The 27,168-nt window shown below is 39.9% G+C and overlaps 1 protein-coding gene across 12 annotated transcripts in view; it reads right to left on the minus strand.

Annotated features, from left to right (window-relative positions):
- The window catches only part of Nebl (nebulette), a 341,905-nt gene that overhangs the window by 2,467 nt on the left and 312,270 nt on the right, over nucleotides 1-27,168 (minus strand). For all 12 annotated transcript variants that reach the window (XM_050152681.1, XM_050152674.1, XM_050152682.1 and 9 more), the window contains 2 exons: nucleotides 4,538-4,644; nucleotides 1-2,753 (listed from right to left, as the gene is read on the minus strand). The exon at nucleotides 1-2,753 is cut by the window's left edge and continues 2,467 nt beyond it. In XM_050152681.1, coding sequence (XP_050008638.1) covers nucleotides 2,577-2,753; nucleotides 4,538-4,644 — 284 coding nt within the window. In that variant the 3' untranslated portion in view covers nucleotides 1-2,576. The remainder of the gene's footprint in view (nucleotides 2,754-4,537; nucleotides 4,645-27,168) is intronic.

Here is a 27,168-nt window from a genome sequence, read left to right on the forward strand (position 1 = left end):
ATATAGCGTTTTCTAATGATGCTGAAAAAGATGGCATCTGGATATGACACATCTGGGCTCCTCTTTTCTGACGAGGTGGGTAACAGCCTTACATGTGCTGGTAACAGTGTCACAACTATCAAGAGCATGCCTTGTCTGGTTCTGCCTCAGTCTGTATTGAGAATAACTGCCCCTTATTGAGTCCAGATCAGATCTTAATTCAGAAAGACTTAAAATAGAAAAATCTTGCTATGCAAACATTATGTAAAGCTCAACATTTAGGACACTTATTTCCAAAATATGGACTGACTTTCACATTCATCAAATCTGACTTTGAAATTAATGAGTGCCAAAAACGTGGGCCATTGAGCTGCTACCTTATGGAGACTAGCTGATGTCCAGCGTCATTTCAAAGTCAGCTTCGGCTGAGCTTCCTGCACAGTTATCAAAAATCATACCTTCCCTTCATTTAGCCTGAAGTTTTAATCAACAACAACTCTTTTTTTTAATAATCACAAACACACACAAATGGTCTGCCTGGGGGAGCATAAAGACACATAACATAAATGAGCCAGCTTATCACTCTTGCTATTAGTTTTAAGATGTTTGTAAAATTATTGCAGGTGCAGTTTGGTTTTTTAGGTGTGTGTTCAAGACATGAAAACAGTTAGGAAGGTTAATCATGACTGGCTATTCAAATGACAGAAAATTAGCTCAGCTCTTTATTTACAAAGCTATAAGAACCCTTTCCAGGAAAATCTCAGTTATTTTTTTTTCTTTTCAATATTCTATCGGTATCACAGAAACACAGCTTAGTGTATTAAAACTTTTCTTTAAGGCAAATCTAATGAAACTACTGATTTTCAAAGATATGGACTCACTTTCAAAGTTTTCAGTAAATCAACTTTGAGTTTGGCCTCAAACATTTCATTCAAATGTTTTTCACTGGTGGGTGCTTTGTTAATTTCCTTGAACACATTGGGTGGATAGTCCCACAATCCCAGTATCTTCTCACAATTTTGTGACTGATCTCTCCTGTTTCACATCTCAAATGAATGCCACACTGTTTCAAGTCACAGTAGGAGGCACCATGAGAAAAACAGAGTTTTTGATAAACACCGACATCCACTAACTTCGACTGCAGACTGCAGAGCAAATTTAAGATACAATAGTAATGGTTCCACTTGGGGCTGTGACTTATACAAACCCTGAACACTCAAAACAAGACATCTATTTCTTTCTTAGTGAATCATCTGTTGGTTGCACCAAAAAAAAAAAAATCTCCGATGATTTTCTTATCTAATCCTGAATGTGATTTAGAAAATGAGAACCAAGGTTGGGGAAAGAATCCTTTTTATAGACATACTTAGTGGCTATATTTCCATCCCAGAGTCTGAAGACCAATTGTCAAAATATAAGACCAAATCATTGAATTGTGGCACAAACTTCTACTTACTGTTTTGTATTTCGTTTTCCCTCCACTATACTGTATAGTCCATTTCCCCTTACGCAGAATGCTGTCCAATTCACTGCGCTTTTAAATTGATGGTAGTAGCATTAAGTGAGCAAAAGCTAGCCAGTAAATACATAAGTCTTCTATTTACTAGAGTATATGTGTATTTCCTCAGGCATGAGTCTTTCAAAGCTAGAGTTTAATACAGCAAGAAAGTCTCAAGCAACTTTTCAAAATGTTTTCTTATGAGCTGGCAACTATAAGAAAGGGCAGGGCAAGATCAGCCACACTGCTGACTTTTATAACAAGGATGGACAAGCAGCTGCCATGTTACAGAAGCTTAAGCCCACTAGACATGCAACAGGATAGAGGCTACTAGGGAAATAACACAGATGACATTAAACTTTGCCCTTTGCAGAGTAGCTGTGAAGTTACCGGTCCTGATGGTCTGGGGACCTAAGCATGTGCTCTGCCCCACAGAATGTAAATGGAGATTGGCTGTGCCATGAAACACATGTGAAATACCAAGAAACACTGAGAAATATAGGCTATACCCTGAAACAATGAAAAATAACTAGATCCTGGGGAGCCTAGGGAAAGGGCAAGTTTCCTGCCTCTCCCAAAGGCTACGGTCAATATGATTTTAACCAGACTCATTCTGCCACTGCTCCCATTTATTATATTAGGCAATTCTCACTTGAGTTGAAAATTACCCAATGATTCAAAAGCTGAACAATTTTTAAATTATTGGCTGTGTTGCTGGACTATGAGAATTGGCTTCAGATGATTCCAGGTGACAGCTAAGAAGTTTCATACACTTGTTACATATAAGGGACAATCAACATCTCTATTAAAGTCTACAAAAATACATTTCCCAGAAGGGTTGAATAGCCAACTAAATGAAACCACAAACACAATTAGCAGCACCAGGTCTCCAGACCTAATGGTTTTCTTTACAGGAATTACTATGGATGCTGCTGTTTCCAGCCCAAAAGTCATTCCTTCCTCCTGGTACCTGTGTGTCTAATTGTCAAAGTAAGGATACATTATTGTAAAATAATTGCCAAGTTATCTGAAAAGTATCTCTATCTTTTAAAAAGATTGGGTTTAGAATACATCAGAATAAAGCTCAAAGGAGGAAGAATTAATTCACAAACTCAATATAATTTGCCGGGAGCATGCCCGTTCTCCCGGTTCGCTGCACGGTGCCATACATCCAGCCATCATCAATTGGCTGCACATTGACAATGTAGTCACCATCGCGGAAGGAGACCTCGTCTTCATCCTGGGCACTGTAGTCGTACATGGCTCGGTAGGTCCTCTGAGAAAAGAAGTGATTGGGTGTTGCAGTCACAGGTACAAATCTGGGTCCCAACAAACCACCACACCCATGATGAGTATGAAGGCTTATAGACATTGCTACCTCTGGGCAGTTGCAAGCCACGGGTGCCACTTAATACTAGAAATCTCAAGTTTGTTCATCTAGAAGACAGATCTAAGATCAAAGCAACGATCCCAAAAGATGACACAATAATTCAACCTTAAAAGACAATAGTGATATACAATAATTAAAATAGTGTGCTTGCCTAAAAATAATCTTCGAAAGAATAACATTGGGTCCCACAAAGAGAAAATCCTAGAAGCTTTAGAAATGTAGACTTTCCCCCATCCCTCGTTCTTTAGAAGATTAGCCCCTTCCCCCACTTGACAGCAAGCCCATAGTCCACTGGTTTTCTGTCAAAGTCTCCCCCTTGTATAGAAAATGAACTTTTCCGAAATAAGTACTAAAAATTTTTGTTCCCTCTTAAGAATATATAAAAGAAACAATTTACTTAAACTTTACATATTTCAGATCACAGTGCCACAAATTTCCTATAGAATATCCTGATTTTTTATGTACATATAAGGAACATGTTAAAGTGAAAATTTTTAAAGTGTGTTTTTCTCTTTGTTTTAGTTCAAGACTAATAGTTCATCTAATATTAATAGTCAGTAAATCTCAAAGGCAAAACTATTCATAGATTAAAGAGACTGAGGAACGTGGCAGGCACACAAAGGACCTGAAAGCACTTGACTACCTTACAGAACATCACCTGCTTCTAAGTATTGGGAGATGCAACTTCAGCATGAAGCACTGAGTATGACCACAAAGCAATCATCCTTCGGAACCTCAACTGAATGCTAATAGGGGTATTGTAAGGATACTGTCATTCATAGACTTTCGATTAAAATTGCATGTGGTAATTGCACATATTTGGGAGTATAGCATCTCATCTCAATACCTGGATACTATGGTTGTCAGAGTAACTGAGATATCTACTTACTATTTCTTCGTGTTAAAAACATTTAAATTTCTGTCAGCTATTCTGCCTATGTCCATTCAACTTCTGAGGCCATTGTGATGAACATGAAGTTTAACTCTTTAACCTGACTATGGCATACCTGTACCCCCTTAGGCCTGGATGAAGAGTATACCCAGGTCTTTCCAATCATGAAGTAAAAATTGGGACACTATGGTGGTTTGAATGAGAAACGTTTTCCATAGGCTAAGGTATTTAAATATTTGATCTCCAGTCATGGCAAAATTTAAGACATATGTCCATGCTAGAGAAAATATGTCACTGAGGGTTGACATTAAAAGAATATAGACTTGCCCTACTTCCAGATTACTTTTCTGCTTTGTTCTTACAGTTGACATGTGATGTCTTAACTTCGTCCTATGGCCACCATGCCTCCTCGTTCTGGGCATGGGTTCTCATCCCTCTGGAGCCCACGCCCAGATAAACTCACCCCTCTTTAAATTGCTTTCGGTCATAGTGTTTCATCACCACAACATAAAAGCAACATAAAAAGGATCCCTGCTGCTAGATGTCTTGTTTGTTTTATTGCTTGATGCAGTGTTTATTAGTGTGATTGTTTCTCATCACTTGACCTCAGCAATGGTTTTGTTTCCACTGAAAGACCTACACAGACAGCAATGTGTCAGGTTTGGTTTTTTTCCAGTGCTGGGGGTTGAGCTCAGAACCTTACATTCTAGACAAGCACTCTGTCACCAAGCTCTCCTCACTCTGTCACCAAGCAGGATGGATTGACGTCAGCACTTACTAGGTTGGGTGAATGCTGCATGGACCTCATGGATGACACGCTGGTCTGGTGCATGTATCCGTAGCCTTGGGAGTGGCTCTGCTGGTAAGCTCCGGGAAGAACAGGTGCTGCACAAGGACACACACAAATTCCTGAGGTTAATGCCCGAATGCTCTGCCTAACCCCAAGTGACTTCAAGAACTAACAGTAAAACGAAATGTCTTCGGTGTCCTATGAAACCCGAGAAGCGACAGTACAGGCAATCTCTAGATTAGTCCAAATCTTGGTAATTAAGGAGATTAATTAAAAGATTAATTTAAAAATCTGTTTATCGCACAGTTAACTATGTTCTTTTAAAGATGAATAATTCTTTAGGAATTTCATGCAAACGGTTTGTTTTGGTCATAATCACAATACCCTTCCCAACTCCTCACTCCGAACCACCTTTGAGTTTTCTTCTATTTTTGTTGTTTGTTTATTTGTTTGTTTGCTTATCAATGCCAAGTTGTGCTGCCCCACTACTCTTGAATGTGGTATACCTACCAGCAATCACACCATTAAAGGAAATGGACTCCCCCTCTCCCAGGAGCTCTCAAAATGTCAGTTTAAGATTTCTATTACTCTACTGTAGATGCTATGGTAAAAAAAAAATTGAAACAAAAATTACTATATCTTAACAAAAAAAAAATCATGCTTGCTAAAAAAAACCTGAAAAAATAAAAATAATCCAATAAGTGAGGGTAAAATTGTTGATCTAATTTTATATAGTCCCTCCAATACTCAAGGGACATCATGGAAGAGTGGGCAGAAAGAGTTTAAGAGCAGGAGGATGGAAGATGTATATGTATAAACACACCATGGACTTCATTGTCTCATTTGGTATGTCTATAACAAAACCCTTACACCTAAGGCTCAGGGAATCCCCCGAAGAGAGACAGAACAATTGTAAAAGCCAGAAGACGAGGACATATGCTACTATATAGTGTAGCATATGTAGGCATGCCAGGAAAGCTGGCATGTACAACATATAGTTATCTAAACAAGACTGCATAATGATAATTCCGGTCTTCACGCCAATGCATATGGGGAAATTTCACAAGGTTCCACCATTAGATGAAGAGCTATAGGCCATCAATGGCTGTTGAAAATGGGAGATCATTCTTCTTCCAGGACAAGCCCCTCTGACAGGTAATATATTTCTATGGTCATCCATTAAAAACATGTACAAATGAGCAACACTGAGTGAATTCTCTCTCTCTCTCTCTCTCTCTCTCTCTCTCTCTCTCTCTCTCTCTCTCTCTCTCTCTCTCTGTGTGTGCGTGTGAGTGTGTAAACCAATAACAATTATAAAAGAATCATAAGTTTGAGAGGGAGTGTTGCTGAGGACAAGACCAAATCCGAAGTTTTCTCAGAGGCCCAGATGAAAGGGCAAAAGGAGCACTAGCTCTGCACTCCTGCCCAGGAGTATACTTGACAAGCTGTAGTATGGAGCCAGGGCCAGGGCCTTGAAAGAGTTAAAGTTTTTGGTACCTAGGAACCTGACTCTTCCCCTAACTAAAAGGCTGTTGCTATCAGTCCCCAGGTCACCGTGTGCTTGGTCAATGACACATGAGAAACCCTGTGATCCCTTTGTGCAATATTGCTTCATGAGTTTCCTGCTGACTCCACCCCCATGGTGCGGTAGCTTTCTGCTGACTCTGTCTCTTTCCCCCTGCAGACAGTGTGGAAGATGCTGTGCTTCTTCCTCGGCTTTCAAGGAGGAGTCGTCTACTCATGCAGACCTCTTGATTCCAGCTTTCCCTCTTCTTAATTCTCATCTCTGACCCTCCCCTTCAATGCCTCACAGTTCAGGACCCTTATTCCTTCATGTTTGGGTCAGCGTGGAGCAGGAACACAGAAGGCATTAGAGAGGAATTAAGGGAGGGTTTAAAATGATATAAATCTAGTAGTTACATATGTGATTCTGCAACAAATAAAAATGTAAATGGTAAAAGATATGACATAGACATTACACTCAGGAACTCACTGCCACTATGGTTACCTGAACAAAACCTGAACAAGACTTGGCCAATCCTCATTTTACCATGGATGAAAGGAGAGCATGAGGTCCCATCCCTCCACTAGTGGTTATTGGCAGTTAATGGTTGCTTAAGGAAGTAGTGTCTTTTTTCCCTAATGGTATAACACTGATAAGTTGCCCATGCATCAATAAATAACCCAAACCATACTCATGTGTCAACCATAATTAAACTTTATGCCCAGTAAGTTACACACACACATACATACACACACACACGAAAAAAAATACAAAAGAGACTTGTTGGTAAAGTTTCAATGGGAGAAGGGAGAGGAATGAGAGAGGGCATGGGAACTGAAAATAACTAAAATTATTCATTATATACGCATATGAAAGTATCAAAGAATAAAACAAAAAACAATCAGGAGTTTCATAAGTACCATCCTCCTATGTTAAAATATATCAAAATGGTGTTCACTGAATTTTTACCATCTTCACCACTAATTAGGACAATCAGAAGACACAGCTTCTGAGTCAAGCATGGTGGTGCATTGTTGTGGGATATTTGCACACTGTGTGAAGATGTATTTGCTATGATTAGTGTAATAAAATGCTCAATAGCCCATACCTAAGCTGGAGGTATAGGAGGAATCAAGGCGTGCATGCAGAAGACACCAGGAGATACAGAGAAAAAAACAGGAGGTGCAAGACGGAAGAGTGGAAGCAGCACACGATAGAACATAGATTAATAGAAAATAATAAGAGCTAGTTAGGAACAAGCTATATGCTGAGCTTTGATAATTAATAAGAAGTATTGTGTCATTATTTGTGATCTGGCTGCCCAAATAAAATCCTACTGCAGTGCATGCCTTTGACTCCATCACTGAGAAGGCTGAGGCAGAAGCACAATGAGTTTAGGCCAACCCAAGCTGCACAGATTGTATTTAGGATGCTTGAGTCACAAAACAAGATTCTGACTCGAAAACAAGCAAGCAAACAACAAAAACAAAAACCCACTCAAACCAGAACATACAAGCAAACAAGACATCATTTATTTCTTGATGAGCTCGGATTTCTAGACAAACCACCTAAAACAGAGTACAGAAGCTATAAAAAAAAAAAAGGCCCACAAACCCATACAAAAGCATGTATTTGTATGTGAATTTCTCTATATGTCTGTATTTTTCATAAACCACATCAGTTTTAGCAAATTAGTATATATTTATAGCAATATATTTTCAACAATAATTTATAAAACAGCAACCAACAAAACAAACTAGTTCCCAAAACATAACCAGAGGCTCTCTTACTGACAGGGATTCCACATGTATCCATCTTTCTTGGCAGAAATTTCGGCAGAGGATGAGTGGAGCTTTCTTCATGAATAGCATCCAAAGCAATATGTCTGTATTTTTAAAGTATTTGTAAGCAAACTAGCTATCAGTGAAGGCATTTCAGTACTATGGCCTTCATTCTGGTTTGTATAATTATATACTTCATTAGAAAAAGATGTACAATACATGTGCTATTAAAACCATAATAGTTTGCCATTTTAGTTTAATCAGGTTGAGCATATACCTATAATAGGTTTATTTATTCAGGTCAATTTTTATAATAAAAGGAATGAAAAGATATAATTCTCAGGTGTTGTGAGTTTAATATTTTATAAATGGCAAATGCATTCTAATGGTGCATGAAATCAGTTCTTTAAAGAAGTTTAATGATTAGCAAATTAAAACCTGCAATAGGTTCTCCAGATGACAATGATATTAAGTTGAATGGAGATTCTTTTTAATAGTTTGTAAGTGAATTTATATTATGATATTATTATAAATTGTACTTAGTATCCATGTAGGTCATCAAAGAGAGGTTGCCAAGATACCTACTTAGATTGCAATTACTATAAATTTACTAAACTATGATTAAACCACAAATCCTTCCAGAAAACAGCCCTGGTTAAGAATATCAACCCAATTTTCATACTTAATGTGAAGGGTTGTTAGGGATATTATCAAACTCTACCCACGAGGGAAAAAATAATAAAAATCACTCTAAATATCCAGGCTCCTACTCTGGCTAAGTAGGAGACTTTCCTGTGGGGGCAGAGGACGCTGAGAGCAATGACTTCCCTCCTCAACCCCTGGCAGAAACTTTTCAATCACCGTGTGGCTCACTGCTGTGGCAGCCACACAGTAAGTCTCTACAGCAATTCACAATAATTACGACTGTCTGCTAAGTTTCAGGCAGGCCACACAAAGGAATGACAAAACAATTGCCCTCTGGAAACCATGATGGCCCTGGGCAGCCAGCCCTTCAGTCAATTAGGGAGATGGTTCTGGATATGCATATAGGGCATGTCCAATTAAATACATAAATTAATGATGTAGACTAAAAAAAAAACCCTCAAAACTTGTTTTCACCATTTAGACAAGTAATTTCTTCATTAAATATTATTTGAATCTACTCATAACTTTTAAAAATCATTTAGACATGTCTGTTCATTTACCTGAAAGAAAAAACTATATGCAAATCCATCACTATACAATTTAATTATAAACTTTAAGGTTTATGCAAGAAGAATACCCATCATAAAATATTTTGGGGAAATGTCTCAGGAAAGAACATTAGGGAAAAGCATGCTATCCCCGAGTCTACAGTTCATAGTCTATACGCCACAATTCCAGTTTCTGTGCACATGTCTACTAGGACCACTGCTTCACAGTGCTCTCTACTTTTTGGAAAACAAAAACAAAAAGTATGCATCCTCATGTATTCAGTTGCTCAGATCTGCCCTTCAAAGGGAACCAGCAGCTTCTGTTAACACAGTATGTAAATCGAGGCATCCAGTTTAGCTCTTGGTGTGTGGGGGTTACAAGCAGGGACAAGAGCTCAGGAAGAGCCACTGCAGGGCAAGTGTGTCTTCCAGCCCTGCGGTTTTCACCATGCCTTCACTGATTATCCTCATCTCTCTCATTCCTTAGTAGAAAGTTTCCATGGGGTTGTAAAGTTTTGCTATCTGCCTTATAACTACTGTATTAAAGGAGCTTCTAAATCCTACTAGAACTCCAAAAACATCACTGAAAGCCCAAGGAAAACAATGAAGTAAAAATAAACAACAGTTCTTAAAAAGAGGCATGAGTATCATTCTGTGTTGCTCTTACACTACATGGATGCCTTTCTTAAAACCTAGGAAAACAAACAAAAGAATTAAAGGAGTGGCTTTAAAATTTCAGGTTGATAACTCAATGCAAGACCTACACAATGACAACATGGGCTAACATCTCAAAGTGAATAGGGGAACTCCCACAAGACCTCACCCCTAAATGAAGAGCTAAGGCTATTAATGACTGCCAAGAGAATCAGTCTTCGAAGGCCAGGGATGAGTCCCCTGATAGGTTAGCCAAACCCAAGTGGTCAGCTCTGAACAATACTTATGAGCAACACTAAACAGATTCAGAAGGGTGTGTGTATATGTGTGTACACATGTGTTAGCATGTGTATATATACATATATAAGCACACTAACTGGACTCAGAGGGTGTGAGGATGTGAGGGTATATATATTCATTATAATTAAGAAGAAGAGATCATGAAAATCTATGGGAAGAACTGAATAGAAGAAAGTGTGGGATAGAAACAATGTAAATACAGTACTCATGTATAAAATTTTCAAAAACTAAATGTTTAAAAGAAAAGAACTCGGTGAAATATTACTATTCTTTGTATGAGATTCCTTGCATTCTGTGCATGAGGTCCACACTTGCTATTACAAAAGCAAAATGCTAAGGTTAACTGCAACAAGCAAGGGGAACATATAAAAATAAAAGAAACATGGTGGCCTTTTCTCAAGCTAGTGGTTAGCGTTCATTAACATGAGGACAGGTGAGTGGTCACATGGTGCAGTACTTTCCAAACTCAAGAAGACTAAGCTGAAAGACCCCAGCTTATAGCTTGCAGCCTTAGCCTCAGTAACGCCATTTTACGCAAGGCTTGTACTGGTTACGGAGTTCAACTGAAAGGCAGCCCTACAGCAGCCCTACAACCGTCAAAACAGGTTATCTGCGGTTGAGCACCTAGGGAGAAACGGACAGTACCTAGACTCTAGACAGGGCCGAGTCGGCTCATATCTGATTTCTTGTACTTTGGAAACTTGTCCTCGACCACCCTGGCCTCGTTCCAAACAGCGGTGGTCTCGTTCCAAACAGCCAATAAGAACCCTGTAACCATGCTTCTCGCTTCTGTACCCGCGCTTCTTGCTCCCTGACCCTATATAAACCCCTTGCCCCAGCCTGTCGGCGCGCAAGTCTTCTGAGAGAATGAGTCGCCCCAGGTACCTGTGTGTTTGAATAAACCTCTTGCAGTTTGCATCCGAACAAGTGGTCTCGCTGTTCCTTGAAAGGGGTCTCCCCAGGGGGAAGACACTCTCTGAGGGTCTTTCAAAGCCTCAGGGATTTTCATAACATTAATACTTCAAAACAAAAGTTTTCACTTTCCCAAGGCAACAACAAAACACAGGAGAGTGGACAACTTTATTTTACGTTGGTAAGATTTACCGACCAGATGTGGAAGTTGACCAAAGGGCCAGTTCACACTCTATCTGGAACATAATACAATATCTGTAAAACCAAAATGTTTCTTCCTCTGTGCCATGAAGTTCTTCCACACATCACTTGTCTCAATAATTTCTAACTAAATGTTATTTTTTAATTTTTAGATTTATTCATCTGTATGAATACTTTGCCTAAACATTTATATAGGCACCATTTGTGTGTCCGGAGCCCAGGAAGGTCAGAAATGGGTGTTGGATTCTTCCTGGAACTGGAGTTACAGGTGGTTGTGGCCACCATGTGGGTGCTGGGAATTCAACAGGGCCCTCTTCAAGAGCAATAAATAAACAAGTGTTATTCCCATTATTCCCATATCCAAAAAAAAAAAAAAAAAGAAGGCTGTTAAACAGGAAGGCTGGAGGAGGATCATCTTCTCCTGAGGAGAACACAGGACAGGGCTCAAGACACGAAAGACAAAGCGGAGGTTTTGAAGACCTCACCTGAGCAAAGGTTAGTAAATGTCCAAAGTCCAATTACTAAAGATGAAAAAGGCTTTATTGGCTGTACACATGATGTGAACTGAGAACATAATTCGGGTTTTGTTTTCCCTCAGAGGCTCACTATTTCATAAATCCAGCACAATCAGGAAACTGTTTTTCAGAAATTTTCCAATAATGAGTTCAGGACACAACAGAATGAAATTATTGTCATTATTTCTTTCCCCAACACTTCAGATTTATCAACTAATGCATAGTGAAGAATTTAATGAGATTGTGTTTTGGTTTGGGTTTCAGAACAATGTACCTCTATATCGACAATAAGAAAGCATTTCTGCGAAGAAAAAAAGAGTGAAGATGCTGCTTATATGAACGTCTATTCATGAGCTAAGTTCTAAAATCCCTTTTGTTCAGGAGCAAGGTGGCTGAAACAGTGGGACAAATCTTTTTAAAATAAATTGCCCCCCTCCAAAATAAATGTAGTCCTATGATGTGATCATTCTGGTTAAATAACTTTTGATTTATTACATTTATTCATTTATTTAGTGGGTGCATGCCATGGGATGTTTAGAGGTCAGAGGATGACTTATGGAAATCAGTTTTCTCTTTCCACTCTGTGGAACCCAGGGATTTAATTCAGATCATCGGGCCCGGTGGCAAGCACATTTACCCATAGAAGATTCATCTCAGGACATCTCAAACAGCTTTTAAAGATATATTTTTATTGTGTGGCGCCTGAGTCCCCATAAACCACAAGTGGAACCTAAATCCACAAAGTTTATGCTCAAACCAACAGTGATATAAATTACATATCTGAGGGATCCCTTTGAATGCTAAGAAATTCTTTGCTTTTTCTGAAGAAGGCAGAAACAAGGCAGCTGACCTCCAGGTTTTAGTTTGCTTGTTTTTTGGTGCCAAGTTCTGGAGACTACTACTTAAGAAACAGATTTTTCACACAGTAACCCAGAAACTAATAGACGTAAAACAAAAGGACACGATCTAGAATTTAGTTAAAACTGTCAAGTTTTGAAGGCATACCCAACCATCACTGTGGTAGAATAACTGCTCGAACTTGAAGATCATGTACAAATCTGAAGCCTGGGATGAAGCCACAGCGGACATCTGACCTTCATCTGCTGCACCTGCCTTTCCCTCCCTATGCCTGCTGGGGCTAAAAATCTCACACACAAAACAATGGCCACATGCTTTGCTCCCTGCCATGTAAGTCCGGACTCAAGTCTGATTATCGTAAAACAAAAAATAATCACAGCAGATATGACAAGATTTTAAGGTCACTGAGAGTTTGGAAAGTTCAAGGGCACTGAGGTCTGAGGAGCAGAGACGATTCCAGAAATGATGCACTGAAGTTTGAAGAAGAGCCATCTGTGATTCGTGCTGGAGGAAGATCAGGATGAGAGGGAGAAAAAGGAAGGAGAACACACTAAGGGCTTATGATGATGAGGGAGGCAGGCTAATCACGCTCTAAGGCTGTACTCTGTCTATACTCGATTTATGTCGGGTGTTAGAGTAATGTTGGGGGATGAGCCCCATAAGCAATACGTGTATTGTTAGTGAGACATTCCCAAACATGTCTGGAAGAAACTGTGGTATCAGTAATCCATTCACTTTGGGGAAATCAAAGTCGGATCTCAGAAAGTGGTATTCCTTCTGAGGCAATGGCTTTTTTAAATTTCTTTTGGGCCATTTTGGACTCTGACGAGAAGAGATAAAGAATGGAGAAGAAGATGGGGGAGAGGGAGAGGAAAAGAGAGAGGGAGATAGAGATGGAGAGGGGGAAAGAAGAAAGAAAGGGAGGTAAGGAGAAAGAAAGCATTCTTGGTTTCTCATTCAGATTGCAATATCATACTATTTTATCCAGAAAAAACTATCTGCCTAATATGTACTTGTACATTTGATAAGCTATACATACTGATTGCATAATGATGTGTTAATCTACTAATTGGGTTTTATATTATAAAGAAACAGAAATTCATTTTCTTATCAATTAATTTCATAACAGAAATTTGATCTATCAGCCATCAATTCTTCAAAGTTATCTAGACATAAAATAAAAATAGCAAAAAATGAGTTCACCAGATGTGACAATGCACACCTAGAATGCCAATACCGACTTCTCCAGGTGTGACAATGCACACCTAGAATGCTAGCACTCACTTCTCCACGTGTGACAATGCACACCTAGAATGCCAATACCGACTTCTCCAGGTGTGACAATGAACACCTAGAATGCCAATACCTACTTCTCCACGTGTGACAATGCACACCTAGAATGCCAATACCCACTTCTCCAGGTGTGACAATGCACACCTAGAATGCCAATACCCACTTCTCCAGGTGTGACAATGCACACATAGAATGCCAATACTCATTTTACCAGGTGTGACAATGCACACCTAGAATGCCAGCACTAACTTCACCAAGTGTGACAATGCACACCTAGAATGCCAGCACTCACTTTACCAGGTGACAATACACACCTAGAACACCAGCACTTAGGAGACTAACAAAGGAAGATCCTGAGTTACAGGGCAGCAGGAGCTACATAGTCAGAAACGCTCTCAAAATTCAAAAGACATAAAACATCCTGACAGATACAAACAAACTTTACAAATTCAGTTTAGAAATAACACCCAAATTCAGTTTGGAAATAGCCATTGAGAGTCTCTAGTTGAAATAATTTTCTTTATAAAATTCTAGTCAGAAAGAAATTAGATTGAAGAGGATGAAACTGGGGTCATAAAGTTGAAATATGGCTGAAAATAGAACTAAATTTATTTTTAAATGAAGGTGAATATTTCTAGACCAGAAACTTTCTTTTAAGAGCTAAATATTTTTATACCTGAAGTCTAAAAATATAGAAGTAAAATGACTAACATGAAGAAGGAGACTAACACCCCTTTCATCTCACATCCTTGTGTGATGAACGTCAGAATGTGCCAACGCTCACTTGTGTGAGAGATGCCAAGGTCCAGCACATGGTGCACATTAGGTCTCTAGCTGCCCTAGCCTCTCATATCCCCTACTTTGTATCATCTTGTCATCACAGTCTTTCTCTTCTTTCCCAGATTACCATAATCACCACTGCTTTCTTCCCTATTTGCATGTATTTGATCTTTTTTTACTAATAATTCAAACACAAACGAGATCATGTGATGTTTTTCACAGTGTCCTGGCCTATTTTACTTAATGCTGTGTCCACTGGCTCTGCCATGTTCTAGAAAATGAAAACACCCCCTTTTAAAGGGTGAATAATAGTTCTTTTGTATTTTATTCTACAATTTCTTTCATGCATTCCTCGTAAAACATTAAGGTTGCCACCTGAGTTGAAAATAAAATGCTGCATTGATCATGGGAATGCTTTATAAGGATCTGATTTCATTTTTTAGGGGTATATACCTAGAAAAAAGATTAATAGATTTTATAATAATTATTTACACTTTCTTGGAAACCTTCAAATTATTTTATGTAATAGTCTACATGCCCCCCCAAGAGTACATCATTGTTTCCTTTTCCAAAAAATTATTTTATAATACAGTAGACTATCTAATTTTAAAACTGTGCTCATGGATAGAAGATAATAACCTTGAACTAGGCTCTAAAATGTCATTAAAACACCAATGATATCCTTTGCTGGAGAGGTTGTGGAGAAAGGGGTACCCTCATCCATTGCTGGTGGGAATGCAAACTTGTGCAACCACTTTGGAAAGCAGTGTGGCGGTTTCTCAGGAAATTCGGGATCAACCTACCCCTGGACCCAGCAATGCCACTCTTGGGAATATACCCAAGAGAGGCCCGATCATATGACAGGGGCATTTGTTCAACTATGTTCATAGCAGCATTATTTGTAATAGCCAGAACCTGGAAACAACCTAGATGTCCTTCAATGGAAGAATGGATGAAGAAAGTGTGGAATATATACACATTAGAATACTACTCAGCGGTAAAAAACAATGACTTCTCGAATTTTGCATGCAAATGGATGGAAATAGAACACACTATCCTGAGTGAGGTAACCCAGACCCAAAAAGATGAACTTGGGATGTACTCACTCATAATTGGTTTCTAGAGATAAATAAAGGTCAGTGAGTCTATAATTTGATCTCCTAAAGAAGCTAAATAAGAAGGTGATCCCAAAGAAAAACATATAGCTATCCTCCTGATTATGGGAAGTAGACAAGATTGCCGGGCAAAAAATGGGATCTTGGGGGAGGGGGGGGAGGGAGGTAAGAGGAGATGGGGAGAGAAAAGTGAGAAGGGGAGGTTGGGGGGAACTTGGGAAACGGGATGTTTGGGATAAAGGAAGGTCGGATAGGGGAGCAGGGAAGCACACATCTTAATTAAGGGAGCCATCTTAGGGTTGGCAAGAGATTTGGTGCTCCCATTTATAAATTTAAAAACTCCTCAATGAATATCATGAAAAGACTTGGGAACCTCTGGGTAGCATTCACATTAAAAGACATTTGGAAATACAGTTTTGTGTCTATTACTTGCATATATTAGTAGCTTAGTAGTAGTAGTAGTATGCCCTTGTATTTGATACTCTTGCTTCAAGTTTAACAGGAAGTAATTAATGACATTGTCCTGGAAAACTGAAGGATCTTGCTGTCCTCACACTCAGCCTCCTGTCCATCATCCCTTCTCACCATACTCCCCATTTTTTTTAACATAGGTAGGTGACATTTTCATACCTCCTCTGTCCCCATAGAGTTCATGACCTCATAACAAAGGAGAGCATGAGGAAATTCTGATGGGCGCTTCTACTTTGGGGGCAGGGCAGATGCCATGAGCAAAATAAAACAATGAGTTCAGAAGTAGCTACTTGAAAGCAGAGTATTTATTGCAGAAATTATTTTCTGATTTCTTGGTTATGGAAGGTTTGCTGTCTCAAGATTTGTAATAAACATAACCTCCAATGTTATGTCCTAGTAAACTATCTTAATATTTTAAAAATTATAAATAGCAGTATTGTCTTCAAATTAAAACAAACTTTAATTAGAGAGTACTAATAATGTCAAGCTTTATTGATTTAACACATGTAGCAAAACTGCTTTTTTATATTCCAGGTTAAACTTTATAATTGAACATATTTATATACCCAGTGATATTTATTCATTATAAATATACCAGAGGAGAGTTCTAGGATAGAGATCAAATAAACAGTAAGAAGACAAAAAGATTATGTCCTAACTGAGTTTGGATTCTGGGAGAGGAAGTATGCAAATTTGTTAATTAAATGTTAAGAAACAGGGCTGGAAAGATGGCTCAGTGGTTGAGAGCCCTGGCTGTTCTCCCAGAGCGCCCAGAACTGATTCCCAGGACCCACATGGTCATGGTAGTTTACAACTATCTGTAACTCCAGCCATAGGGTATCATGTATCCTCTTCTCGCCTCCCCTTTTCTGGCCTCAATGGACAACCAGGCATGCAAGTGGTACACAGACAGAGACACAGACGAAAACATCCATATACACGTGGAGTGTATATGGGATGTATGACCAAAGACGGTCTTTCTGATTGTTTGATTTTAATCAGATGACTGAAGTAAGCAAGACATAAAATCATTGGAGGAAAGAGTGTTCTAGGCAAGCAGACCAGTAATTGGGAAGGCTAGAGGCAGGAGGATAAGCAAGATGACATGGCCAGGAGGGCTGCACGGTCAGAGGAAAAGAGGAAAATGAAGACAAAGTCAGAACCAAGGCCCAGATCATGCAGTGCCTTGTGGACTATGGTCTTTCGGTTTTCGTCTGTGAGACCAGGAGCCTTTGGAGTATTCGAAGCAAGAATCTATTGAGAGCAAATACAGCTTTTGAAAGGGTGTCTCTGACAGTGGGGTGAGCCCAGGACAGAGCAATATGGCTAAAAGATGGAACCAGAGAGAGCAGAAGCCTAGTTCTATCAGCTCAATGCAATCAGAGAGTGAGTCTCAAAGTATAGTAGAAGAAATGAGAAATATCTCACGGGTGTTATACAGACATGCATTATTTTGAAGACAAAGCCAGCCACCGGGTGAACTAAATGTGAATCGTGGGAGGAAGAAAGTTGGTAACATTGTCTCCAAGGTTTTCCCCAAAGTATTAAATAATCACATCATAGCTGAGCAGGTAAGTACAAAGAGAAAACATGTAGGGTGAGGAGAGGAATCAGAAATGAGATTTTGTTTTCAGATGCGAGATTTAAGATGCCTATTAAACATTCAGTCACTGTTCTCCTGCTAGAATTTGGGAGTTGTTTGAAAGGAAGGTGTTTGGTTTTCACCACACCTGCTCTTCATATAAACAACAATAACATAAAAACAATACAGCTTGCAACAAAAATTCACAATTCTGTTTCTGTACCATTTGCTCCTCTATCTAAGAAGCCTTTGGTGGGACTGAAATACAAAAAATGTGAATCACACTCTTAGTAAAGCACTAAACCTCAAAGAAGAGCCCAGCAAGTCTGGGTAGCTGCTCCTCCAAATAGCCTATCATCTACAGGCAAGCCCAAAAACCAGAGTTACATGCTGCTAGATCCCGTCTCTGCCAAAGAGGTTCTGTGCTGCCCAAACTCTAGTTGGGCATCTACAAGACTCACAAAGGTCCTGGGCACAGAGGTGCCAAACCAGGTCCCCAGTGTGCTCCCTTGTTATCCATGTCAGTGTTTCTGTCTCCAAATCCCCTTACCTGTTTTCTACTTGGTCAGTTCTAATCAGAGGCAATGCCTTCCAGAACACCATGTATCTGGTTCACCATCCAGAATACGGTGAGTTCATTGAAGACAATAACTGTATCTTTTCTTTGTGTGTTTCAGTATCTCCCCCACATGGAAGAGACTAGATATAAATGGCAATAGGCAGGCAAAATTACTGTACCACCAAATCTTGAGGGCAACTCTCTTCTTAATTGGTGCAGTGCTTTGTTTACACCTATGGACAAGTGGGTCAGAATTTCAGAAAATTCTGAAAGCTCTCTTTAAAATCTACTCTGTTTTAAGCACAAAGATGGTACTGTACATACAGTTTGGCTGGGCTGGGTTAAGCTCCATGAACCTCAGACATTTCCTTTGAGTCAGGGAAGGCGGAAAGGACTGGGGGAAAGTTCACAGGTTGGAAAGCTGAAAGTCTGTTTTGGAAAGTGCACCTGTTTTTCATTCACCAGCACACCCCTACGCCCTTTGATGCTTGCAGAAGAAGCAGAAACACGGAAAATACCTGAAGCCAAACTGAGCACACGCTCATACCGAGGGCAGCGAAGAATAACTGTGACAACAGAAGACAGCAAATGAAGGAAAGCCAATGAAACACAAAGCAGTACCAGGAGGCAGATACACCATGTAGACAAACACAAGATCAAAGGAGACCATAAGGCGGGTGTCCGCCAGATGACGTGTGTCAGACGAAAAGCAAGCAAAGGACAACACTGGAAGGCAGTGGAGATGATTTCAGCTATTCAAGAATCAAAATAAAATTGGATGAAGTTTAAATAAAATCCTCTGTTATTGAATCAAAATAGCACAACAGAGATATTCAAGGAAAGCCCTTTAGTAACTTAATCCATCGAAGAACAGCCTGGCAAGCAAAGCGAGTTCCAGATAATCACAGAGAATGGAAATATTCAGCAATCAAAGCAAGATGGGCAGCTGGCAGGAGAGACGAGCCGACGCAACAAGAAAATAGAAAATTCAGAGAATTCTTTTGGGTTAACAATGAAATCCAAACGCGGCACTGCTCTTTAAGGAAAAAAGACGACTGTCTAACCCTTTGTCCTAACCATCAGCATCTCCCCCTCTCTCCGAAGAGGGACCCCAGTAACTGCCCCTCACAGCTGCCTAGCCACCTAGCTTGTAAAGCGGAACAGATGGCTTTGGAACATAAACACATTGTCATAGAGACAAGGAAAAGAGTTCACTGAAATTTATGGCACTTCGCTAAAGAAGCATGAAATATCTCAGAACACTTTTGTGCCTACACTCTTGTCTGCTGTGCACAGGAAATCAGAGCCAGGGTCAGGACCCAAGGTTCAGAGTCCTGATATACAGCATGGCTTTGTCACATATGTCCCCTCTACAGAAGGGGATGACTGAATATATAAAAGGACCATTTTCTAGGATATAACACATTGTAATCATACATGCTCACAATTTAAAGGAATCAAGAAAATCTAGACAAAAAAAAAAGCATTTGAAATACATAAGAACATTTTCCATTTTCTTCATCCTCTAGCAAGTGTTAGAAAACACATTTCAAATTCTGGGGACAGAGTTTAAACAAAGGCACATGATTGACTGTTGCTGCTAAAGACACTAATTATTTCCACCAAACAGTTGTCATCACCATCAAATCCTGTCTTTCAATCAATCAGCTCCTCCTCACCAGAGCCCAGCACAGCATGCATTTCAAAGGTGAGCCTACATTTCAAAGCCAGGTCAGGAATACTATCTCTTCCCTTCCTCTGCAGGAAAAGGGAGGGGGGCTCCCTCTGGGAAGGTTCCTACTTCAAGTTGTTTTCAGCTTTCCTTCAATGTCATTAAAACATCAAGACATTGAAACAAAAGTGTGAAAGTTCCCTTCCAGGCCTTCTACAAGAGAGTTTATTTCACAAAGATATTCCGTGTGTGCATGAGAATTTATGGAGGTTAGAGAGCAATGCAAGGTGTCTTCTTCAGTCACTTTCTACTTTATTTATGTATTTATTGGCTAGATTGATTGCCTAGAGAGCCCACAGGATACTCCAGGCTCTGCTTCCAACCACTAAGATTACAGGCGTGTATCATCATACTAGATTTTGACATGTGTGCTGGGCATCTGAGTTTGGATGCTTCATGCTTATGCAGCAAAAACATTACCCACTGAGAAATCTCCCCAGCCCTGTGGCCCTTATTTTCTGGGTTCTTTTAGGTTATGGAACCTTTAGGATGCAGGCCTCCCTGGAGAAAGTGGACCACTGGAGGAAACAGCTTTTGAGAGTTATGGCTTAACCCTGCTTTGTGGTCCAAGCTCTCTGCTTCTTGGTTAAACAAGATGTGAAGAGTCCTCGCCACAAGATTCTGCCACTATGAATACCATTATGCTTTTCCTGCCATGGTGGGCTGTATAACCTCCTCTACCCTGAGCCACAATAAAACCTACCTCTCTTATATCACGTCTGCCAGCCATTGGCTCAGATATGTTCTCAGAGCAGTGTGAGAGGTAACACAAGCAGCCCCAGGAAAGGCTCTGCATGGCAGACATGATAAGACGTTCTAATGAATGCATCGTGAAGAATGAATAAAGGACATAAGGGCAGAATGATTCCAAAGAGGTTGGCTCTATGACTTGAGAAGTTGCGGCTATCACTTAGCAAATTGTAAGCCCAGGAGAGTAAAGATTTGAAAGGATATAGGGTAGTGTGATGGCAAACATTATGCCTTAAGTTTAAATTATTGTCCTTAAGATATCTATAAAACAAATATGTCTCTAACTTATAAGCTCCACTTACATATAATATACTCTTTATTAAGGAACACTTCCTAGTTTTCCAGGTAAGCACTGAGGTATGAAGACAGAGTTAAAATGTACAAGTACAGATAATTTCCTGGAACGTTAGGGCTGTTGTTTATGTAAGATAACAAGCCGTGTGTTTTCATCTCTGGAAACAAGCTTGGTTGCCCCAGTTGCATAAGATGTACAGTCTAGGTAGGAAGTACATAGACAGGAAATACGTCAGGATGTATGCTTGCCACTGATTGCATGAAGGCAGAAAACACATGGCCTTGTGAGTTTTGCCTTAGTAAACCCCTGACTAATGTAATTCAGGGCCATAATCTAAGTACAAGTCTCCAGTATGGACCTGGCCAGTATACATGTTCCTGGCTGGTATTTAATAAAATATCTTATTTATTCAAATTTACTCTTAATCAGACTAGCAAAACTCTAAATGACCTCAGACCCATAACCATAGTCTGGTAGTTGGGGGTAGTTTTGAACACACGAAGTGTGTATGTCACTATTCACTTGAACACAGGCAAGGTGGATCTCACTGACTATGCTTTGCTTCACCTAAAATGAAGGAAATCAAGGACATATTCTTATGCATAATTAAGACTTCTCCAAGGAGCATAGATACCTTTTAGTGTTGAATCTTCTGAGTTGATATCATCAAACTTTTACTACATTTTAACTTCTACTTCACACCTCAATGCCTACCTGGAAAACTAGGCATAGTGTCCCTAAACCAAGAGTATATTATCCTTGTAAGAGATGCCCATAAACAGCAGAAACTTACAAATACCTCAAAAGAGTCCATTTGACATCACAGGCTCTCTTCAACCCAGTGAGCCTTCACTGCCTGTCAAAAATGCACCTCCTGCCACCTTGCTCAGAGTAGAAAATCCCTTCATTTTAAACAACATTTCTGGTCTGGGAGTATGGTCAAGTGTCTACCTAGCAGGCAGGAAGCCCAAGATCCCACCCTGACACTAATCACTCACTAACAAGAGAATCAAATAAGTAAGTGGACAGTGTGAACATGTATGTATATGTGCATGCATGTCCTCATGTGTGCATGTGTGCATGCATGTCCTCATGTGTTTGGATGAATGTGTGCATGGAAGGACAAAGTAGTCTTCCTCAATTACTCTTCACCTGAACCCAGAACTTATCAATATAGTCCAGCTAGCCATCCTGCTCCAAAGATTCCCTGTCCCTGCCTTCTCAGGCTGAAATCATGAATGGCCACCATACCCACTGGGCACTAGTGTGGTTTCTGGGGAACCAAACTATACTCATACTCTTCATGGCAAGTAGTTTGTCCACAGAACTCTCTCCAGACCATCAAAAAATATTTTTAAACTTCTTCCAAAATAAGCAAGATGGCACCAGCCTACAATCTCAGTGAACAGGAGGATGAGGCAGAAAGATTACAAGCTATTTTCAGCTCTAGTCTTTAAAATCTAATAAAAGCAAAGGAATATTTGTTGGTACTTTTTATCAACAGAGACATCATCTCATTCAGTTTAACTTCAAAGAGGAGTTGATTCTCTTTTTTAAATAGTTTGAGGAAAAACACAACAGTGATTTGAAAGGCAAGAGGAGATTAAACACAGCTAACAGCAGTGGGTTTTACAGCCTTGGGAGAGAAAAAGTAGTGACCCAGGCTAACCCGGGCATCTTTACTGCAGATGGGAGCTGAGGCTCCTGGAATGAGCAGTTCTGCATTTTCTGTGTCTATGTGGAGTCAACCAAGGCCATATGTAGACTTGGAAGGGGGCTTCGGAATACTGCACCAGGGCACTCTCTGAATTGTAACGGTCTAGGTGATACTTCTATTTGAACGAGCCAATGTCATGGCCTCGCAGTGCTCTGCTCAGTCACTTCCTTCCTTGAAGAAGTCTTTTCTAACATCAAGGCTAAACGAAATTGCCTATCAACTGTCCTTTAGGCCCTGTCCCATCTGCACATATCACTGACTCTGCTTATAATTATGTAGTAGCATTTTTGTGCCTGTTTAATATCAGGGTCCCCCACTAAAGGCTATGCCCCCCTCCGCAGTAGATTCCTGTCTCTTTTGCTCACCATGGGATACATTACAGATCCAAGTTCTTGGCCAGTGCAGATGTATGTTTGATGAGTGATTGCTGTGTTGTTATGCACACATGAAATATAAGAGTCACCACTGAAGCAAACACTCTGGGTGATGCTAAGTGTCACTGACCACACTACTTCTTACATTTGCTTCTTGTGTTTATCTTATCAAGCATCAGTGGTAGTGTGTGCATCCAGAACTTTAAAAGGCACTGAAGGAAGAGTCTGTATCTCCCACCCAAAAAGAAGAAAAATCATTGAAGTAGTTACAGAAGCCTTCATGAATAAGCCAGACCCTGAAGAAAGCAAGCAACCAGCTTTTTGTCTACAATAAAGCAAAACTCATTTGTAATTTTTTTCTTTGGAGCTGCATAAAAGGGGCCTGAGAATAATCTTAAAGGTACTACAATCTAAACATTCAGAAGCTTGAGATTGGAGGACCACAAGATTGAGGCCTGTCTGAGTTTATATGTAGCAAGATTCTGTCTTGGAAAAAGGATGAATAAAAGGAAGTCCTTCATCTCCAACAAATCCTCTAGCAATCTCAAGCCAGGGTATGTTTAGAATTCAAGTATAAAGAGTATGATTGATTTTATGTTCATAATGCGTTATTGTGGTGAATACAGACAATGACTTGAAAACAAGAGCTGTCCGCAGAAATGATGTTTACTTCCCCTAGGTACTCAGCTACTTAACTTTAAACTCCTACCTAGAAACTTCAGCAGTCTGATCTTTGACAAGACAACTCAGTATTTGAGTTGTCTCCTTCCCTTCCCAATGCATTGAGTCTTGTTACTAATTACAGCTTTATCAGCCACAGCCACCACATAACATCCTAATGGAAGGTATTGAAAGTTCTACAAGCAATCCATTAGCTTTGATACAGAAAAGAAAAACCACATGAAAAGGAGAGGAATTCACAATAAAGTGATGATTATTACCAACAACAATATTTTTCTACTTTAAAAAAGAAATCTTACATCCCAAGTATTGCATGCCATTTCTTTTTGACAAGCTGTAACTCCATAAATATATATCAGTATTAAAACACACACCATTTTATAGCAATCTCTTAACCACTCTAAGATTGATTTTCTCCCCCTAATGGAAGCCATACAGAAACTACACAGAGCTCTGGTGTCTACTAAGACTGTGCATATCCATGACATACACACCAGTCATGCACCCCGTAGCAAATCTCCCAGGACCCTTTGTTGTTATGGATCATTGTATGGACAACAGTGAAGCATGCCAAACTATAAATTAGTAGTTTTACGTAAAAGATTCTTATCTTTCCAAACTTCAAATTAAAATTCCAAGTACACCCAAGCTGTGCAAAGGTGAAAGTGTGTACAAGACACTCTGGTGCACACTGGAGAGGTGAGTTAGTTTTAAGTGGCTGTGGTTTGATACCTCCTTCGTCAGATGGCCTGGTTACCTCACTGCAGCAGGAAAAGCTAGGGAAGAGCTCAGAGATCTCCGACTTGTCATCTCCCAGACCTGTACCAAAAGTGCTGCTGGACTGGGAACGAGACAGGTGTCTCTGGTACTGACTCGCCTTTTCTACATCAGAGGGAGAATATTCGACACATGAGTGCGTGACTTAGACAACAAACAAAGCATCACGGGGAAGCAAGACAGTTCCTCATTAAATAATAATCCTGAAGCTCTGCTATTCTAAGGTTCTGGCGACCCACCCCAGACTTAGCATGGACTGCACCACATACATACAGGACCTACAAGACATTTCTTCTCGTTTAGTCTGTAGTGTTTGTTTGTTTTTTAAGAGACATAAGGGATATGAGACAGACAATCATGAAGCAAACACTAGAAAAGTAAAAAAAAAAATATTCTTTGAGAGTGAACATCTGCTTTAAATACTTGCTTTCAAGTAGCCCTGAGTACAAGGTATTTGTATCTTGTTTCTTTTGAGACTGTGAAATTAGATAGTAATTTTCAAACCATATTTGCTTAACGTGGCTTAAAAGTCTAAATGTTTGGTAACTATACCAAGTCATTCATTTTTTCCCCTTTTAGTGATAGACTGTCATCCAAGCTCACAATCAAATAAGCCTCCATGGGGGAAAGGCATGTATAGAAATTCAGAGAGAAAAGCAAAACTCCTGAAAGTTTAATTGGAAAGCTTGCATGACACTGTAGAGAACCCTTCCTGTTGTTGTATGTATAAGTTTTGAATCTTGACTCTAAAATACTATAATACTGTATTTCATGAAACAAATCTCCCTTCTGTCCCAGAAGCTCTTTGCAATCCAAATAACCAGACCCGCAGTCCCAGAAAGCCTATAGAATCCCATTTGCCAATGGAAGGCAAATGAAAGTATGCTCTAGACACCGTTTTAAAAGAATCTAGGACAAACTAATGTAGGATTTATTTCCAAGTTCCTTTTATAAGTTTTGTTTTCATAAATAACTAATGTTATTCTAAAGTGGCATAGTACATTTCTCGCATTTTCTGAATTCTCAGCTTTCAATTTCCATGGTATGTTTGCCACAGTGAAAGTCTATAATGCATCATCATTAACTTTCCAACAAAACCTAGGAAAAGAGAGAGGAACTCAAACAATACCAGAGAGCATATGGAGACTTCTAGACTGAATATTGTCCTCCAGGGGGTCAAGGTCGAAGATGGAGCCAGGATCTGTGCGCCATACTTTGAGGTCTTTCACCAAAAGGAAGAAACCAAGAGATGAAGAGGGAGCTTTGAAAAGTCAGCAAGGGAAACAGTCAAGCAAAAGCAACATGTTAAAAGTGGCCCAGGGCACTTCAGAGCCAGAGAAATGGGGAGCAGTCCTCACTTTCATCCGATGTGAGCAGCCAGGTTTCTTCACTGCCCAGCATGAGAGTCTCCACGAAACACCTATGACTCAGGCCAAGGTACGTTCACACATGGCTGCCATGTTCAATTCTCTAGCATCCCCAACCCCCCGTACTCCTGTGCTTCACCCAAGGACAGACAGCATCTGCTCAAGTTCCTGCCTGAGGACACCTGAGTCGTCATGGGAAATGACAGAAATGCTTTTGTTTAAAACTGTCCTCTCCCTGTAACAGGAAAGAATGCTGGAAATGTAGACAAGTGGCAGGTTCACTTTTCATTCCAAGACTGGTGGGGTCTATGGGAACAAATAAAGCCATAGAGGACACATTTATCCCAATTCCGTAGAAAGGATTCCAACAAGGAACCATGAGGGATGGGGCATGAAGGCATGCCCAAACGTGCTTTCTGCCCTCAATGAATCATAGATTAGTTACTTCTGTGTTCAGTTACCACACTGTCACCATAGTTTATCTCTGAAGTGTCCCCACAAAGGTCCATGTATTGAAGACACCTTCACTAGCTTGTGACATTTTTCAAAGTTGTAGAAACTTCAAGAGGTTATCCCTGGTAACAGGAAGTTAGGTAACTGAGGCGTTCCTTTTAAGAGCACCTTAAGACAAGCCCACCCAACTCTCCATTGTTTTCCAGTGGCTGCCTTTCTCTGTGGCACACTCTGACTGCCCTGCACTATACTCCCACAAGACCCAAAGCCAGAGAGCCACGACAATCGGCTCAAACCTCATGCTGTCAGACAAATGAACACAATTCCTCTTTAAGTTGATTTCTCAAACATTTTGTCACAGTGACAGACATCTGACTAACAAACACAGCAGCCAATGTGCCCATCTTTTATTGTAGCTACAGGCAAAACTCAAGTTTAATAATTTCTGAATATATTTGTTGTCACAATGCTTGGACCTAAGAGGGCTGTGCAGTGATACAAAATTGGGGAATAAATACCCAATTATGGAAGAAATGGGGGGAGCTTAAGATAGCATAATCAGAGAACTAAAGGCAAAGACTTTCTTCTCAATGATATACTGTGAATGTATGCCAAGCACTATCTCTGCTATGACCGAACTCGTATCTGCTACTCTAAGCACTGCTGCTGTCATCACTGCATAGGTAAGGAACCTGAGACTAAGAAGGATTTAGAGCCGCGCCAAGTTCATCCAGCTAGTAAACAGCAGCAGCAGA

Source organism: Alexandromys fortis, unplaced genomic scaffold, assembly GCF_014885135.2.
Source record: "Alexandromys fortis isolate MF-2015 unplaced genomic scaffold, M_Fortis_MF-2015_v1.1 scaffold_54, whole genome shotgun sequence".
NCBI lineage: Eukaryota > Metazoa > Chordata > Mammalia > Rodentia > Cricetidae > Alexandromys > Alexandromys fortis.